Source organism: Canis aureus, chromosome 12 (assembly GCF_053574225.1).
Source record: "Canis aureus isolate CA01 chromosome 12, VMU_Caureus_v.1.0, whole genome shotgun sequence".
Taxonomy (NCBI): Eukaryota; Metazoa; Chordata; class Mammalia; order Carnivora; family Canidae; genus Canis; species Canis aureus.
The window spans coordinates 28,539,642-28,559,137 of record NC_135622.1 but is presented as its reverse complement, the minus strand read 5'-3'; the positions used below and the strand labels follow the sequence as shown (position 1 = coordinate 28,559,137).

General features: G+C 39.0%; 1 protein-coding gene across 3 annotated transcripts in view; it reads right to left on the bottom strand.

Moving 5' to 3' along the window:
• ANAPC1 (anaphase promoting complex subunit 1) overlaps positions 1–14,531 on the bottom strand; it is a 111,419-nt gene extending 96,888 nt beyond the window's left edge. For 2 of the 3 annotated variants that reach the window (XM_077843311.1, XM_077843312.1), the window contains exons 1-11: positions 14,278–14,531; positions 11,929–12,165; positions 10,721–10,882; positions 8,583–8,634; positions 8,245–8,345; positions 7,596–7,678; positions 6,251–6,324; positions 4,368–4,513; positions 3,924–4,144; positions 2,914–3,120; positions 290–385 (exon numbers count right to left, since the gene is read on the bottom strand). In XM_077843311.1, coding sequence (XP_077699437.1) covers positions 290–385; positions 2,914–3,120; positions 3,924–4,144; positions 4,368–4,513; positions 6,251–6,324; positions 7,596–7,678; positions 8,245–8,345; positions 8,583–8,634; positions 10,721–10,882; positions 11,929–12,141 — 1,355 coding nt within the window. In that variant the 5' untranslated portion in view covers positions 12,142–12,165; positions 14,278–14,531. Of the gene's footprint in view, positions 1–289; positions 386–2,913; positions 3,121–3,923; positions 4,145–4,367; positions 4,514–6,250; positions 6,325–7,595; positions 7,679–8,244; positions 8,346–8,582; positions 8,635–10,720; positions 10,883–11,928; positions 12,166–14,277 lie in introns of those variants that run through there. The other variant, XM_077843313.1, reaches the window with a different exon arrangement.
• Between the last annotated feature and the right edge of the window lie 4,965 nt (positions 14,532–19,496).

Below are 19,496 nucleotides of genomic sequence, written 5' to 3'. Positions count from 1 at the left end.
ATATACTATGCAGAAAACCTACAGAGTGGCTACCTGAGGCTGGAAATCAGAAGAGAGACTGACTGTAAATCAAACTTTTAGGATAGAAAAGTTATAAAACCAGATTGTACTGATGGCTGCATTAACTCTGTAATTTTACTAAAATCATTTAACTATACACTTAAAACATGTTAATTTTTTGGTATGTAAATTACTTCAATAAAGCTACTTAAGTCAAAAAAAGAAAAAAAGAATAAGCAGCCCTAAGTTTATTTACAAAAAATCAGGGGAAGTATATGCACGCACTTACCGTAACTGGAGTTCAGACTCCACTAAAAAGCACAAAAACTTCTGCCCACATAGGTCAGATGTAATAAACACTTTTGAGGCCTGTGAATTTTTCTCTCTGTAGTAGATACATTAATAAAATATCTGTCAACATTGGTTCCAAAATCTGCCATCGTTAACTACTGATGAAAATATCTTGCAAGAAATCTTAAAACTACTTGGGCCAAGCAGTAACACTGAAGACCCCACAACACTTCTAAGATTGGAACTTCCTAAAAAAAAAAAAAAAAAACAAAACAAAAAACAAAAAAAAAAAAAAAAGATTGGAACTTCCTGATCTCTAAGATTCCTTCTAGTTCTTTGATTCTGAGTCCATTTCACAGCTTTTCTGGGAATATATTATAATAAGTTTAATCATTATCAATGATCTTTTTAATTCCATATAATTAAAGTTACCTACTGCTAAAGCTGCAAACCTGAATTCCTATCCCTTAAAGGGTGTAAGGTATCACATTTCTTATAACGTCACCTCCACCCTAACCTAACCAACCTCTCTCTCTCAGATTAGGCTCTACTTCATCCCTCTTTTTGGAAATCATATCTCTAATTTCCAAAGATTTCCTTCTGGAAATCTGGTACAGAAGACCATAATTCTGTAAAATAAGGATCTGCAATATATTCAATTTAGCAAGAAATATTTAAAGACAAATGATTTTTAAATATAGGAAATTTTTATTTATGAGGAACAAAAACAGAGAAGCTACTTCAACACTGTATTCACAGCTTTACTTTCCTCCAACTATACCTATCCCCTAACAACATACATTTGCCTTCTGCATCACAGAGAAAACTGGACTTGAGCCCAACCTCTTCTCTATGTATCTAATAACCATCACTGCCTTTCATCTTTCTCCCCAAGGCTAATCTCTCCACTTGTGCTCCTTTCTGGTTCCTAGTTCTATCAGTCATTTCCTCTCTCCTGTATTTTCAATGCTTTCCCTACTTTGGATATAGTCCTTGTAGCCTACTCTCTCATATTAAGATAAAAATCTTAAAATATGAAGATGGACTGAATAATAAATGATATAAAGTACTGTTAACTGGCTAGGTATAAAAATGGCCTTGTGGTAAGATGTTCTTATGTTTTAGAGATACATGCCAAGATATTTAGTCTCAAAGACTAATTTTCTCTAATGTAATTCAGCAAGAAAATTCTCCCTTGACCCTGAGACTCCCTCTAATTTGTTTCCTCATCCCAATTCAAAGGCAATCCTTAAAATAATCTGTATGTCAATGTTCACTTCCTCATTCCCCATTCACTTCTTCCACCCCATTCCACTTCACAGCCCCTCTCCAAGTGCTCCGGCCAAGGTCACCAGTGAACTCACTGCCACCTACATACCACCTCCCTGAGCTCATCACTTAGTGCCACCCCCATCAGCACCTGGTAATACTGGCAGCTTTCTTTTTGAAAGGCTCTCTTTTCCAGTGTTCCATGACACTTCTGCTGCTTCTCCCACTTGACCTCTCCAGCTTTGTCTCTTTTTCCCTTTTTACCCCCAAAATCTTAAGTTTCCAAGACTTTAGTCTCTAGCACTCTTCTGACTCACAACCACCAGATCAATTATTTGGAGGACTCAGATCCCCTATGAGAATCTAATGAATGTTAAAACCCTCTCTTTAGGAAAAGTCCTATACATCACACGTGCACATGATTACTATATAATGCTACGTTACTGGAACCTCTGCCAAATGCAAACTCATCCAGAGGCCTTCCAGGAAACCAACATCTACACACTCTTTGACTTCCAATCTACCTCTCTTGCCCAAATCACCACTTATAAGCCAACAACTCCCACATTTATTGCTTTGCTCTTTCCTCTGAGTTTATGACCCATACATATAAAGCACCTTCTTAACAGCCTTTATCATATACAGCAGCCCTAAAGGGCAATCTTTCTCTAGCCTCCCCTTTCTCAAACCTTGCCCTTCCTTCCAGGATAAGCAGAGAGTATTTGCACATATTACATACTCATACTTCTGAACTTCTGATCGCCCTGCCTACTGTGTCCTTTTTCCCTTTATTCCCCAACAAATACCTATTCATCTTCCCAAGGCCCTATCAGTAAAGTAGGCAGTGCCTCTGTGTCACCAACCTTCAGCTGTCTCTTTTTCAGGAGAGGAACACCTATTAACCCACAGCCACTAGCACACACACTGGAATTGGCTGAATTAATGAATGATCAAAGAGAAAATAATAGAAAGGCCACACAGAACAGAGATCTGAGCTGCATTTCCCAAAAACAGCTGACACTCAACTAACATAAAGATAAAACTTTAAAAATACTATAAAATCCCAAGTTTCTTAATATACAGAAATTAGTTGTTTCTCCCTAAAACATCAAACACCTCAAATCTGAGAGATTTTTACTACTATGGAAGAAATAAGAAATGATAAGAGAATACTTTTATAATCACTTTAATATCATTAATATCCTCTATTGAAACTAAGGTAGCCTTAATATTTATGTTTTTATATAATTAGTTATATTAAAAGATTAAAAGGAAACCTTAAGTAAAACACTAAATATTTTCTAAGACTTTTACCCACATTTTTCTTCGAATATAAAAATATATATCCCAAACCTTATATTCGTAATCGTTTCTGTCCATAAATGGTCAATACAAAGTTCAGGAACAATTGGCTCTGTTTCTGGTGCAAGGAAGGAGCCATTAGAGCTATTTGGAGAGTGGGAAATACTGTGTCTCTTTGGAGACTGATTATGGCTTGAAAGGTTGAACCTCTGCACCCCTGAAAAAGAGTGCACTCCTAAGGCAGGAGAATGAGCACGACTGCAAAACAAACAGAGAAAGGGCATCACAATTAACAAGGCAGACTGATGGAACATACTTTGCAATCACAATTTCTAAAACTCTAGGTACCAAGTGCATTCATGGCATAATCCCAGTCAGAAATATTTTTTTAAGGGAAAAACTACTTAAATGGTTCACGCTAATGTGCTTTATTACGTTCCAAAGATTTAAAATTGTTGTTAGAATTCATCCTTTACTTTTAAAACTGAAAATTAGTTCATTTTCTGCCTCAGAACATGAATTGTTTTTATTATTCCAAAAGGTCCAAACTATATTCTTATATATCCAGATACGTACATACCAACAAAACTATGTCCCCATATTACCAGGTATACACTAATAAAAATGAAAAAGCTAATGCAAACAAAAAAGAAAGAAAGAAAGAAGGAAGGAAGGAAGGAAAAAGAAAAGAAAAGAAAAGAAAAGAGAAAGAAAGAAAGAAAGAAAGAAAGAAAGAAAGAAAGAGAAAGAAAGAAAGAATTGCAAAATATTTTTGCAATTGATATTCATCAAACTGCTGCCATTTAGTGGTAATGAGGCAACCAATCTTACTGCAAGCACAGCCAGCTTCTAAATAGGACTCATTTAAAAAAAAAACTAGCTTTTACTTAGTAAAAGTAACACAACTGGGATAATTACTATTTTCTGTAAAAAAAATACCCAAGAGCTGTCAACAGAGATCATAAATCTTTCGTAACAATAAGAGAAAGTTTGAAAAGAAGGTATTTCTTTCTTGGGAGATCCTGTTAAAACAAGGAAACACTTCCACACTTAATTCCCACCTTAGAGCTGCCATGTTGGAAATAGAAGGTGAACGAGAGTGTAGACTGGGTGAGGAGGTCGAGCGACTCTGACTGTGAATGGAGGAGTAATTCTGGAAAGGTGAAGCCACGGGAGAATCTCCTTTGGAGAGGCTTCTGAGGTGTGCTGTGAGGGAGCTACTACTGGCCACATTCTGTGGGGTTCCCCCCTGTTCAGAGAACTTTAAGACAACATTCTCTTCCTTAAGTCAAAATGATGAGAAGGGGGGAAAAAAAGGCAATAATTAGATTAAAAGGGTAATTTCCTGGTGAGAATTCAGGGGAGAAGCCAGTTATTAAAGACACAATATTTCCTTTTTCCTATAAAGCTCAATGCATTTCACAAATGATTCTCCCAAACACATGTGAAAGTTTTCAGTGTTAGCTATCCTTTCCTACTAAGATGTGACTTGCCTTTATCCTTACCTCTGTTTTGACTCTCCGGAGAGCCCACACAGAATGCAAACTTTGAACAGTGTCATAGGTCATTATAATGGAGGGCTCAGTGTTGAGAAAAACAATTTTCATTGCATGATCTACAACATATTGCACCCTTGATGAACCAAAAAGACCTTTAAAGATAAAACAGAAATGATCAGGTATTGAACAATGAACTTTGTAAAAACAGTTCTTTATGAAGTGACTTCCTGTAATTCCTAAAGAGAAATTCAGCCAATTAAGACACAAAATCCATTAACATAGAATCACCCTGAATTTTTAAATTTACTTTGGGCATCAACTTCCTCAAGATACGTAAAGATAAGATAAAAATACATTACCAGTTTCATTCTCACACACATGCAATTACATGTTAAAGATGTATGCTCACTCAATGTCCCATCGGCCACAGGCAGAAGGTCCGTGACCACCCAACAGCTGACCTGTAAACTGCAATCAACTATTCTGCCAAGTTTGACCTCTTGACTGTTTTCTTCTCTATGAAATCTGTCCTCTATAATAACTATTCAAACACAGCTGAACAGTACACCTTTTACTGAGCATACATGCAAAATAAGTTTTCCCTAGTGAGTTTAACTTTTACTTCTATAGTACCCTGAAATGATTTCTATCTATAACCTTATTTGACAGCTTCCTAAATGCTTCCCTCTGTTAAAATACTTTTTAATTTTCAATAATTATTTTATAAAATGAGAGGTATTTTATAAAGAAATGAATAAAAATCACTCGTAATTCAACCATCTCAAAATATCCACTATATTAGGGAGTATTCCTTGTAGTGTTTTTTTCCTACACATATACATACTTTTTATGCTTTTACAAAATTAGAATCACACTGTATTCAGTTTTATATTCTACTTAACATTATGAGTAAGTAATTCCTGAGATCATTATTATTCAAAAGCATGATCAATAATGGTTTCACACCATTCAGTCACAGGCTCTAATGTGTGTAATTAGATAGTCTGTAATCATTACCAATATGATATAGAATTATCAACAAACGTTTTTGTAAAAGGCCAGAGAATAAATAGCTTAGCTTTGTGAACCACATACTGACTGTTGCATAATGTTTTTTTCTACAACTCTTTAAAAAGATAAATACCATTCTTAGCTCATAAGCCTTACAAAAACAAGCTGTTGGCTGGATTTAGCCCATGGGCTGCAGTTTGCCAAGCCCTGATACAGAAGATTAAAATCTTAGTGGAATTTCAGAATATGTGCTTAGGATAAAGTACTACAAGTGAAACCGGTAAAAAAAAATAATAATAATATATATATATAGAAGTATTTTTTTCAGTTTCCAAGTCCTCATTATTTATAATTACCTATCATATTTGGCCACATTTAAATTTTTTAAGATAAGCATCTAGAAATACTCACAGGAAATACTAAAAGTTCTGCATCTCAGCAAATTAGTTTATTATGAACAGCAAAAATGATTAAACAGAAGTCTATGAACCTATACTTTTTTTCTCCAACAACAAAAAACAATTTTAGTTCATCTAAGTATTATTCATTTACTTATTAAGGAATTACTGAGGAACAGAGTCAAGAGTCATCTACAGATAGGTTAGCAAATCTATCAATATTCCTGATTGATTATAGGCCCTATTTTTAAGAAAAGAATAACTATTAAAACAGTTAATACTGTTTCAATAGTTGGTATTAAGTTCTTGCTTTAATATAAATTTTCATAATAAAAATGTTCAAACTACATTATTTCTATAAAACAAGCCAATTAAAAAAAAAAACAACTCAATTTTCAAAAAGCTCCTTCATTTCCTCCCATCTCCTAAACTCAAAAAAAAAAAGAACGTATATGAAAGAATTTATAAAAATACACTTACTTCCAGATTTACAAACAAGTGGGGTTATTTCATCTAGTGGATGCAGCATGCTGAACATAGTGGGTAAAGGTTCTCTAGTAATAAACAAATAATCAGTGATCACCAACACAGAATCATTCCATTTGTATGCAAATTATGCACTTTTTTCCTGCAAAGAAATATCTTCTCCAGAATATACAAGCAACTAGAAACCTACCATCTCACAAAGCAAGCCTCTAAACGTTTTACAGTATCTTCTATTTCATTCCTGGAAATCGGTCTTCTTGTACATGGTAATTCCATGCATGCACACACACAAGGAAATCAATATAGCCCAGGAAATCTCTACAAACAGCAGTCATCACATTACAGAACCAACGGAGTAATAAGCATAAGGCAGTCTTCTTTTTTCTTTTTTTAAACCTCTCTTAGTGGCAGTGTGTCTTTGGCAGCTAAGAAAGAAATTTAGTGTCCTACCTCCATTTACAAAGTGTCCCACCCCCAAAAAAGGAAGAAAAACTTCAAGTAAATAAAAAGGCTGCATTTTTTTAAGGAATGATTAAAAAGGAGAAAAAAATAGGTCTTCTACCTAAACACAGAAAGATTAAAATCTATAAGCAAATTTTTAAAACCAGTGTCTACTACTTGCAGCAGACTATGACAGGTACTGGTATGTTACTGCCCTTCAGTAAGCTCACAATTTATTAGGAAGACAAGGTAAACATGCCACCAATAAGCATCTACCATTTATTGTGCACCTGATATGTACTAAGTCCTACATCAAAGATTATGTGCATTAGCTCATTTAATCTTTGCATAAATCCAAGAAGTTAATGATAGTACTTTTGTAACAGATAAGGAAACTAAAGCTAAGAAAGCTGTAATGACTTGCCCATAATAACACAATGAAACAATGACAGCTTTAATAACAGAGTCTTTTTTATCCTTCAGTATGTGCTTGTTTAATTTTACTATGGAAGGGAGAAGGGAAGCAGTAGATAATTAAATGCCAAAACAGAAATAGAGCTCATAAGTATACAATATTGAGATAAGAGAAAATGGCATTTAACTACACCGTTAGCATGGAAATTATCATCACCTTGAACTTTTTTTTTTAAGATTTTTATTTATTCATGAGAGACATAGAGCAGCAGAGACATAAGCAGAGGGAATAGCAGGCTCCCCGCAGGGAGCCCACTGCAGATCTCCATCCCAGGACCCTGGGATCACGACCTGAGCCAAAGGCAGACCCTCAACCACTAAGCTGCCCAGATGCCCCCATCATCCTGAACTTTTAGGTAATTTTACCTCAAAACCAACACCAAAAAAAGCCCAAATAATATACTGAACTGAGTAAAACGAATACCTGGGTGGACCTGGAGGTACCTCATGTGTAGAACTGCTTCGTTCAAACAATAATCCATATTTGGTGGGCCAAACATTTGCAACCTATCAGGTAAAGGACAAGAAAAAACAGAAGTAAAAGAAATTACTCTATATAATATGTGCTTAGGAAACTATAAAACATTAGATTTTGTTCCAATGTAATAGCTTTACAAAACAATGTGATCATTAACTATATTTTTTTAAAGTTCAAGACAAAATCAAACCTAAGAAAGAATTCAATCAGAAATTCCTGCCACTGGCTAGTAACAGTACCAAAATGACAATGTGATAAAATTTTAATATAACACTAGGTATAAAAAAGATGGTGAGAAACAGGAAAAAGACTAATTTTGGTCTTGTGCTTTAATATTACAATTTCTTTTTATTTTTTATAAAAAAAAATTCCATAATTCGCTTCATTAAAAAATTTATTTTTTATGCAAAGGATGGAAAAACAGTAAGAAGTAAAACTGTTAAAATTTGGTTACTTTATCTGAATAAAAATGACATTATTGATTACTACAAAGCATAAGGATAGCAAAAAAAAAAAGGATAGCAATACTTCTGCAACCAATTAATTCAAGAATATTATACAACTAAACACAAAAACAGTAAAACACTCGATTTACCTGAAAAGGTAAAGAAGCTATGTAATCTTTTCCTTCTACGCTATGCATGTTAATACATGAGCTTTGCAATATACATATGCATTTTTCTACTTCATTGCTACCTGAAAAGAAAGGATACAACAAGATTTATGGTTTTTTGTTTGTTTGTTTTTTCAAAAAAAATTTTTTTCAACAATCACAAACTGCAATTTCCAACAGCACAAATTCTTTAATGTACCATAAAAAAACTGCTTAGGCTAAATCACTATTATTAGTGGCTACTTCTTTTGAACAACAACAAAATCCAAGGAGATAAACATCTGGAGTAAGATGAAATAAAATTTCAAAAAAAAACTTACTGTAGGCCTTCTCAGACTTATCCTGTGATATAATGAAGTCACACCACAATGCCTAAAATCAAAACAAAATAGATTTACCTGAGAAAATTTTATCTAAATAATAACCTATTCACTAGTGGCATCCGACTAATAACAATGACACCTAGGTAATACCCGTACCTCCTTATCATACCATGGGAACAAAAAAGAGTAAGATAAAATAAAATTAGACTAATTAATAAATATTGTAAGGAGAGACAAACTATGTTTGCAAATAAGTTTTAGAAAGCTAAAGAGTTATCAGAAGTGTTCAAAACTACCAAGCTATTTTATAATCTCCAGACTTACCTAATGATCTTATCATTCTCAGACTGTATTAGACTCACATTAGAAAAAAAAACTTTAGAAAAGCTAACATTTTCCTGTCTTAAAGGCCCCCCTCTCATAAAATAAAAACTAGGAAAAGTTATTAGACTTCAATCTGCATGCTTGACAATTACTTATTGAAATTATTTAGTGGCATTTCTGTTTCTCTAAATTGTGGTAAAATATATGTAACATAAAACTTATCACTTTAACTATTTTTTCTTTCCTTTTTTTTTAAGAGAGAGAGGGAGGGAGGGAATCTTAAACAGGCTCCACACCCAGTGCAGAGCCCAACTCCCAAGTTGACCCTGAGATCATAACCTGAGTAGAAATTGAAAGTCAGATGCTTCACTGACCGAATCACCCAGGCACCCCTATTTACAAGCAATCTTAAAAGAAGGTAAGAGAAAATAGATAAAATGTCTAACCACATATCTATGGAATCTAATAAACAGGCAATCATTCTTGGGAGAAATTAAGATGGAAACACAAAAGCAAAGAATTATTTGGACATCATCAAATCCATTTTTCACGTCTACACTAACCATATGGATTATATATGGAAAAATTATCATCAAAAAGATCACTGGCGGGATCCCTGGGTGGCGCAGCGGTTTGGCGCCTGCCTTTGGCCCAGGGCGCGATCCTGGAGACCCGGGATCAAATCCCACATCGGGCTCCCGGTGCATGGAGCCTGCTTCTCCCTCTGTCTGTGTCTCTCCCTCTGCATACAGACTATCATAAATAAATAAAAATTAAAAAAGAAAAAAGATCACTGGCAGAGTTCCTGGGTGGCTCAATTGGGTGAACGTCCAACTCTTGATTTCAGCTCAGGTTAGGGTTAGAGTCGTGAGACGGAGCCCCATGTGGATCTCCATACTGAGCATGGAGTCTGCTTCAGATTCTCTCTCACTCTCCCTTTGCCCCTCCCCCAGCTTGCACAAGTGCCTGCGCTCTTTCTCTTTCTCAAATACATAAATAAAATCTTACCAAAAAAAAAATAAAAGAGAGATCAGTGACTTTAACATTTCTGAACAGAAACACTTTCACACATGCCCTCAGGTTTTGGAATAATTCAGTTTATCTTTCCCAATAAATTGTTAAAAGAGTATACTCTCATCAGGAAAGTTAATGGAAAAATAATAATAAGCAGTGTCCAGATACAAAGATTTCAGTGTTCCCCAATAAGAAATTTAACATTAGCCAAAAAGCCTCCAAAATCTCCTGTAAACAGCCTAACAATTAATTCAACTACTATAAATGTATTCCTTTTTCCCCTCAACTTTTCATTTCTGAAAATTCTCAGTAAGAAAAGTTGAAGTAGTACACTGATATCTGTCTCACCTAAATCTAAGTTATTAATAATCTCCCAATCTGTTTATGTGCATGCATTTTATGTACATGTGGGGTTGAGGGGGCACTATTTGAATTACATATCATGACACTTTACCCCTAGCCACTTCATCATGCAAATAAAGATGTTTTCCTATATAGCCACAAAACTGTCATCCTAAGAAAAAAATAACTTTTTTTTTAAGATTTTACTTATTTGGGATCCCTGGGTGGCGCAGCGGTTTGGCGCCTGCCTGCCTTTGGCCCAGGGCGCGATCCTGGAAACCCGGGATCGAGTCCCACATTGGGCTCCCGGTGCATGGAGCCTGCTTCTCCCTCTGCCTGTGTCTCTGCCTCTCTCTCTCTCTCTGTGTGACTATCATAAATAAATAAAAATTTAAAAAAAAAGATTTTACTTATTTACTCATGAGGCAGAGATGCTAAAATTCAAACCAACTCACCTGTTGAACAGGACTGTCAACTGTAAACGCTTTATAAACAGCCAATGCCTGGCTTTTACTTCCTTTGCTCCAGATCACCATATTTCCAGCCACATAGAGTTCCTCATCATAATCCACTTCTTCTCCAATTTCACTGACGCCTTTCCTTAACTGCCAGCTTTCCTTAAAAATTAACATATGTAAGACATGTTAAAGCACGCTCTTTTTCAATAGTATGGAACAAGATTTATTAATTAAGTAAAAGAGTCATCCAGATACAAGTCTCCTACTCTCTCTCTCTGCCTATGGAGTAAGACTCAATCCAAACCTAACTCTCAGAAAGTTTGGTGCCACTGATTAACGGACAGTGGGTGTGTATTATAAATCTTACAGGTTTCATGAACGAGAATTTACTCAAAAATTCTGTATTAACTGCCTTATGTTACTATATTATTCTGCCGAAAATATAAACAAAAATTATACTTATCTATAGATACAAAAATGAAACCAACATACTCGGGACACTAAAAGGGTATATTAAGTATATGTGAGGGTGATGGAAAAGGAGTAGTGAGGTATATGCAGGAATTACTGGTAATAATGCAGACTTCCCCATTTCACAACTGCATGTACATTCACCTTCCTTCACTTGTCCTACCCATTAAATGAATGAGAACAAGAAAGGTTTAGATTTCTAACTACATAAACCTCTCTTCCCTGAGATTTTGGTTACCCAAAGGGATACAAGAAAGGAATAAGGCAGGAAAGAAGACTGATTTTCTGATACACATTTACATCTCATTCCTCTATTTAAGAATTACTACTCTACCTACTTGTGCAGAATTTTTTTTCTCCTCTAGAAACATGCAGATCTTTTGCAGCGGGGACTATTTCTAACTCTACCACCTACTCCCCAAAACATGAAATCTGGACTCTACATACTAAATGAAGAGAAGGAGATTTAAAATAGACCATAATCATACTACCAAACTGGACTCTTGAGTTACACATGTCTAAAATAAATAACTATGAGTTACACGTGTCTAAAATAAATAACTATGACACTATAATACAATGTTATTACTTCCTTGATTGAAATTACCAAATAAGAATCTTGACTCTACAAGTTGCATCATATTCATTTCTCAGATGCATCTGAGTAGCCTTAAATTATAAACAGATCACATCACTCTACGTTTCAAAAAATGTACTGGGAAACTTAATGGAACCTTCTGTTTCTCGTGGATTGTAACCTCCTGAAGGGATCCCACCAAGCCAGCAGCACCATCAGAAGACCATAACTCAGAGGCTGGCTGCAGCTGGCGAAGCTGAAGGTTCAAAGCATTAGGGTGGTGCTTGCAGTGGTCTCGACCGAAAGGAACAAATTCCTGCAAATCCCCGGCTGCAATCATCGTTGCCCTTTCTTCATAGAAGTTCGACATGGGTTCCAAATATCAACATTATTTCTGCATGAATTCAAAGACATTCTGGTCAGCTTCTAAAGTCAAAACCAGAATAAAAATATCATAAAAGTTTACAGAAGTCATTAATCCTTAGATGAGTGTCAAATAATTCTATCATATTGTAGGTATACAAGTAATCATAGTACCAAAGGGCATTCCAGATTCCATGAAAAGCATATCTAAAGGATCAATGGCATATTGGAATGAAACAAAAAAATATTACTTCTAATTCATCAGTAGTTGAGTACTGCTTTTAGTTGACCCGTCCACAAAAGACCGAATAATCCATTAAATGTCATCAGCAGTTCTGACACTTCAATTCATTTAAACATATAATTACAACCAATTCCAAATTTTTGGTCAAACCAGAACCAATGCATGAATAACCCTGGCCACAGAATAGTCATGCTGGCAGTAAATTTAAGATTGCTAGCTTTTAAAAAAAAAAAAAAAAAAAAGACTGCTAGCTTTACATTAGTACAATCTATGAAGATACAGTTCATTAGTAGATGAGCTATGGGTGGAATAATGCTCCTTTATCTCCAAAATATTTCCATATACAGTAATCGACAGCTAATAAAATTCTGATGCTCTGCCGTGTGATATATAAGGTGGATGCCGGTTCTGTGTCTGAGACAATACCTACATTAGAAATAGGCTTTGTGGCATCACATTTAAACTGCAATCCTCGAACATGGAAATCAAAACAAACATTTGGTATCAGCACTACAGACAAGAGTTTAACTAAATTTGACTGTGATTTCTCACGTGAGGGTTTTTTGGCATCCATTTTCCTTGCTGCACTCTCTAAGCATCTGTAGTTCCTACACAAGTTCCTATACAGCAACCAGAGTCGCGAAGCTATTTTGCTGTGAATTAACATTATTCCTGAGATTACTGTATGTCAAAATGGTGGCACTTATTTCCTCCTGCTAAAATTCAGAATTGAGAACAGGTGAATTTAGGACATAACTAATAACGTGCCTTATAAAACTTACAGGAAAACAACAAAACTCTGCTGGTCTTCCTATTTCCTAGTCAACAGGAGAGCCAGCATTAAACTTGCGACTTTATCCAACTTCAGTTGTGCAATTTCGAAATGTTATTCTATTAAAACTTTGAGAAAATTACATTATTATGTGATTATTTTAACAGCGCAATATTCTTCAGTACGATTAAAACATACTGAAGACTTTCATAGGGCAGCCCGGGTGGCTCAGCGGTTTAGCGCTGCCTTAGGCCCGGGGTGTGATCCTGGAGACCCGGGATCGAGTCCCGCATCGGGCTCCCTGCATGGAGCCTGCTTCTCCCTCTGCCTGTGTCTCTCATGAATGAATAAATAAATATATTTTTTGAAAAAAAGAGTTTCATAGGAGCCCCAAATTTTTGTGTTTACTTATTAGAGGCAACATTAAAAAGCTACATATAAAAGTACTATATTACATTAAATAGGCTATAAATCAAGTTATCAGCATCGTTTACTAGAAACAAAAACGACCCTGCCCCAAAGTAACCACCAAACTGCTTCAAGAGACCCATTGATCGTGGAGACCCAGGATCGAGTCCCGTGTTGGGCTCCCTGCATGGAGCCTGCTTCTCCTTCTGCCTGTGTCTCTGCTTCTCTCTCTCTCTCTCTCATAAATAAATAAATAAATAAATAAAATCTTAAAAAAAAAAAAAAAAAGAGAGAGAGAGAGACCCAGGTGCACAGGAAAGGCATCTTGCGTGGAGTCTCCGCAAAAAGGCAGAGCTTCCTCAGCCTCCTTAGGGTTAGGTGAAACCGTCAAGCTAGCCCCCGGACCTCGGAGAATCCTGTCCGAGGAGCAGGGGGCCGACTTAGAAGCTGAGGCCCCCACGGGACACCGCGTCCGGCTCAGGAAGGAAGTCGGCGCGGCGCGGCGAGGCGAGGCGAGGCGAGGCGAGGCGAGGCGAGCTGCCCCCCCGCCCCCGGGAAGCCCGGTCCGCAGGCCAGGGACCACCGGGCGCAAACGCGTGCTCAGGGCCTGCCCCCGGGCTCCCGGCCATGTAGTCACCGCACTGAGGTCCACCTCGGCGCCGCTGCGCGGATCACGGGACACGCGGGGAACCACCGGCCGCTGCGGGCCCGGCCCGCACCTGTGTGACTCGGGACGCGTCAGGCGCGGCGAGCCCCGGCTGCTCCCCGGAGGCGCGGGGCCGAGGGGGCCCGAGGGCAGCGGCAGGGCCGGTCACGGGGACGCCTCGGCCGCCGCAGCTTCTCATTCCCTCTCCCTCCTCTATTCCGGAGGAAGAATGGACTGCGGCTGCTGGCGCGACAGCGAACGACAGGCAGGCGTGCGGAGAAGCCACTCAGGCGAGATGTTCAAATGAACGCGTCCATCTTAGCCTTCCCGTCCTGCCTCGCGCGGGGGCGGGGCGGGGCGGGGAGGGGCGGGGCGTCGCGGGAGGCGCGCGGCCGTAGTACCTCGGTCCTAGCGCCTGCGCAGCCGCGGGGAGAAAGCGCGGGGCGGGCTTTCCAGGGCGCTGCAACCTCCCTCCGGAGGCTCCGGTCTCTGCTGCAGTGTGTACCGTGATCGGTCCCTCCTGGCGTCCAGATCTTCTCCAGGTGGTGTCATTACAAGCGTGAACTGCCTCTTTCACTTCAGCCTCCTGACCCCCAAACTGGAAGGATGTACTTCCAGGCTTGGGGCAGAAAGGGATGTGCTGATTTTTCTCTATTTGCCTGCCAGTGCACTTTAACTTTTTGGGTTCCGGAGCCTTTGAAAAGTTGAAGTTAGGGAGGCTCCTACAAAAACGTAGCGTGACTTTTTGAGCTTCATACACACTTCCCCCATGTGATTCATAGATCCAGGTTAAGAAGCCAGCTTTATCCCGCACTCTGTGTCTGTGGATGCAACTGTACCATACCACACTTAACAAAAACTAGAAAATTTTCTTGAGCTATAATCTCCCATTGCATGGTATCTCCAGGTTAAAAGTATTGTTAGGCATCCTATTGCCTAAAAAATAAAGTTTAAGTTCTTTAACCAGAAATGTAAAGTTGGCTGAAACTTTATGTCCTCTGGGAATCCCCAAACACGTTTTGCACTCCGTGGCCCTGGTATCTCGGTTCATTCTCTTCCTTTTATTGGGAACGTCAGCCTTCAGGGTTTAGCTCAAATGCCTTTTCTCAGAAGCCTTCGCTCCAACAGGAAAGAGGCTGCTGAGGACTGAATGTTTGTGTCCCAGCAAAATTCGTATATTGAAACCTAATGCCCCATGGGATGGTATTAGGAAATGGGGTCTTTAGGAGGTGCTTAGATCATAATGGTGGAGCCTTCATGAGTGGGATTAGTGTACTTCTAAAAGAGACCCCACAGAACTCCCTGGCCCCTGCCACCAAGTGAGAACCCAGCAAAAAACAGCTATCAATGAACTAGACAGCAGGTGTCACCAGACACGGAATCTGCCAGCACCCTAATCTTGGGCATCCCAGACTCCAGAACTATGAGAAATAAAAGTTTGCTGTTTATACGCCAGGCAGTTTATGGTATTTTAGTTATGGCAACCCCAATGGACTAAGCCAGAGACTTTCAGAAGTTTCAGTAGACTTGTCTTTCACTATAGTCATTTGCCTGAAACCAAAAAATCCCCAGACTTCCCTGGCCTGATACAGGGAGCAAATTTTGATCAAGGCAAATTGATCAGTGGGAACAAGGCTGGAAGGAGCCAGTCAAATAAATTTCCTTTTCCTCTCCCCGAGGTAGACTACTGTAAGGCATGGTCTCTCTGCACCACCTGTCAGGAGATGTGTGTGGCTGAGTGGGCCACCTGCCAAGCAGATTCTTGATGTGAAGCAGCACCAGCACAGTACTTCTCATCTTTCCTGCTTCTTTTCCTCTTTCCTTCATTTTCTCCCTGTGGACTAAAGCATCAGCGCTCATCAAGCTTGCTTCTGGCTCTGTCGTTTAAGGAACGAAGGCAGCACAATCTTATGCTCCTAATTATCCAATCTGTAACGCAGAATCACTGAAAGGATTCATTCAGCTCTCCCTCCTGGGTATTCCCCTAGTGCTCACAAATTCTCTCAAGATGCTTCTCTGCGACCGCAGCCCACAATGTTCACTGTGAGGAAACCAAGGATGATGCTGACATTGCCCCTCCTGTACTCCCAAAGACCATCCATCCTCAGTTGCCAAAGCAGGGCTGTGTTCCCTGCCGAGTGGCCAAACATGTCATTCTCCCCCACTGCGGCACTCCAGTGTCAATAATAGGACTGCTTGCACTCATGGTCTGACAAAGTCTCTTAAGGAAGCAAATCTTCTAGCTTCTGCCACTAACCTCTGCTCATGGGGGTCCAAACCACAAATCCAGGAGTTTCAGAGAATGGTCATCTATTATCTCCATCATCCTTCCATTCTCTTCTGTGAGCATTTGAGGCATCCACTTGGCTCAGAACACAGAAGCCTGGTGTAGACTCCTACAGACAACCAACTCGCTGAACTCCTGCCATGTCCTCCAAACAAGCATGGATTACCTTTAGGCCTCCTGAGATTGCATTTTGGATACAGATACAGGTATATCTAGTATTATAAAGTAGACCTCTTTTGTTGGTGTACTTACCTGGTAATTAGGAAAATTCTCCATATATAATTGGTGTGCCAAAAATTTTGATAAAATCCCTGTTTGTCACTTTTAATCTGATTATGAGAAAATAGACAAGTCTCTGCACTAATAGCTATTGCTGCATAAAATATTACCACAAAATGTATGGGTTGGAATAATATATTTATTATGTCATGATTTCTGTGGATCAGGACAGGCCTAGATGGGTCTTCTGCTCAGGGCCTCACAAGGCTGCAATAAAGGTGTTGTTTAGTGTATGATCTCATCCAATGCTCTGCTGGGGAAAGTTCTGCTCCCAGGCTCAGTCAGAATTCAATTTCTTGGGTTCTGGGACTAAGGGCTTCAGCATTTTTCTGGCTGTCAGCAAGAGGCTGTCTTCAGCAACTGGAGGTCACCCATAGTTCCTTGCCACATGGGGTTCCCCAATATCATCAAAGCTTGCAAGCCAATAAACCAATAGCATTTACTAGCAAGAAATCAATCATAATCTTAGTCTAACCACAGAAGGGACATCTCATCACTTTTGAGGGTTAGAAGGAAGTCACACTCAGAAGTGAGGGAGGATTACATAAGGAAGGAGGGAGCATTAGGGGCATTCTCAGAAGCAGCCCCCTGCTATATCCAGTATCTGCCTGGTAAGTATAAGACCTTAAACTAACCTTTTTAGCTGAGAGTGAATTGTATACCAGGTTCTTCCTCTCTTCTGAACCCTTGCGACTGCCTTCCTCTCTGGGCCTGCCCGGGGCCCTATATCTTCCTCTCTACCAGGCCTGCACCAGGCCCACAGCTGGCGCCTTTCACCCTCCAGTTCTTGACAACTTCATAGTCTCAGAAACTACAAAAAGACTTTGGTTAAAATTAGGTTTTCTGTGTTTTAACTACTGCAGAGGAGAGACAGGGAAAACAAGCTGCACCTCAAATGCCAGAAATCATACTTGATTTTTATAGGCTTGAAGAAAAAGGACCAAAAAGCCAGGGGATAGTTACCAGTTCATTTACACAGTAAGGGAATAACAAGAGGTATGATTAATGAGTTACTGCATAATGTTTTATGAACATATTCAGTTTTCTGATATATTCTGATACACAAATGTGAAGTCAATTTAAGTATAGGGGTTCAGATTTATAATTTGAAGTAGAGTGACCAATCATCCCAATTTTCCCAGTCCTTTGTTCCCAGGACACAGGACTTTCAGTTTTAAAACCAGACATCCGGGGATCCCTGGGTGGCGCAACGGTTTGGCGCCTACCTTTGGCCCAGGGCGCGATCCCGGAGACCCAGGATCAAATCCCACATCAGGCTCCCGGTGCATGGAGCCTGCTTCTCCCTCTGCCTATGTCTCTGCCTCTCTCTCTCCTCTCTCTCTCTCTCTCTGTGTGACTATCATAAATAAATAAAAAAATAAAAAAAAACAGACAGCCTGCATCAAATGAGACTACTGGTCACCCTAATTTGAAATGACAAGAGGCAGGCTTTACACACAGTTGAGCAAACCCTTACCTTCTGGGACCTTGGATATTGGGACATTCCAGGGAATTAAACCCCACAGCATATTAAATACAATGTCTTCATTTCAAACATAAGGCTAGCCTGGCTGGTCTGACTCTATGTCTCACAGTGTATTTGCAAAAAACAGTTTCAAGATCAGGAACAATTTGGGTGCCTGGATGGCCTAGTCAAGCATCTGCCTTCAGCTCAGGTCCTAATCCCAGGGTCCTGGGATCAAGCCCCGCATTGGGCTCCCTATTCAGTGGGAAGTCCTCTCCTCCCTCTCCCTCTGCCTGCAGCTCCCCCTGTTGTGTGTGCATTCTCTCTACCAAATAAAAAATTTAAATCTCAAAAAAGAAAAAAAGATCAGGAACAATTTTCACCATTACATTGAGCAAACAGGAAGCCTAAAAACCTAGGAAATTAGGAGTTTCGTTCATTTAATCAAAGCTTGTCCCATCTTAAAAAGAAAGTTCATATTCCTGATCTAAATTTTTTTCTTTACCAAAAAGAAGGTTTATGATATCCTGATTACACAATGTAAATGCTACTTTTTCAAATAATAACCCGTTTTCCTCAAGAAAAAGACAACAATCTCAGAGAACTGTAATTAGAGATTAAATTGAGAGTAGGTGGCATGTGGAAACTAAATTATAAAAGACTGTGATTTTTTTTTTCCAAAGGCAACTCAGGTTAGTTTGCTTAGTACATTTTATATCAAGTTCTTGCTTCCCAATTCTGATTTTAACCAGCAGTGCTCTATTATTTTACGCCTCTGGGTCTCTTTGCTATTACTATAATTGCTAAGTTAGTAGGCCACAAGACTTGAAATGGTGATGGTAATGGAGTTCTTCATAGTACAGTGAATATGTTATTGTATGGTACTGACTTGGGGACCTTAGGTACAAATGGCACCAAACAGTCATTCGGTAAATGGGATGACAGCTCCTGTAACATAACAAAAAATGATTAAGGTAGCGCTTTTTTAAAAATTTTATTTATTTATTCATGAGAGACAGAGAAAGAGGAAGAGACATAGGCAGAGGGAGAAGCAGGCTCCTTGAAGGAGAAGCAGGCTCCTCGCAGGGAGCCCGAAGCGGGACTTGATCCTGGGATCCAGGATCATGCCATGAGCTGAGGCAGAGGCTCAACCACTGAGCCACCCAGGCGTCCGAAGATAATGCTTGCTAAAATTCCTCCATGATAAAGGTATTCTTAGCCATCATTCATGCCTAACTAATCCCAGGTATGAAGACTTTAC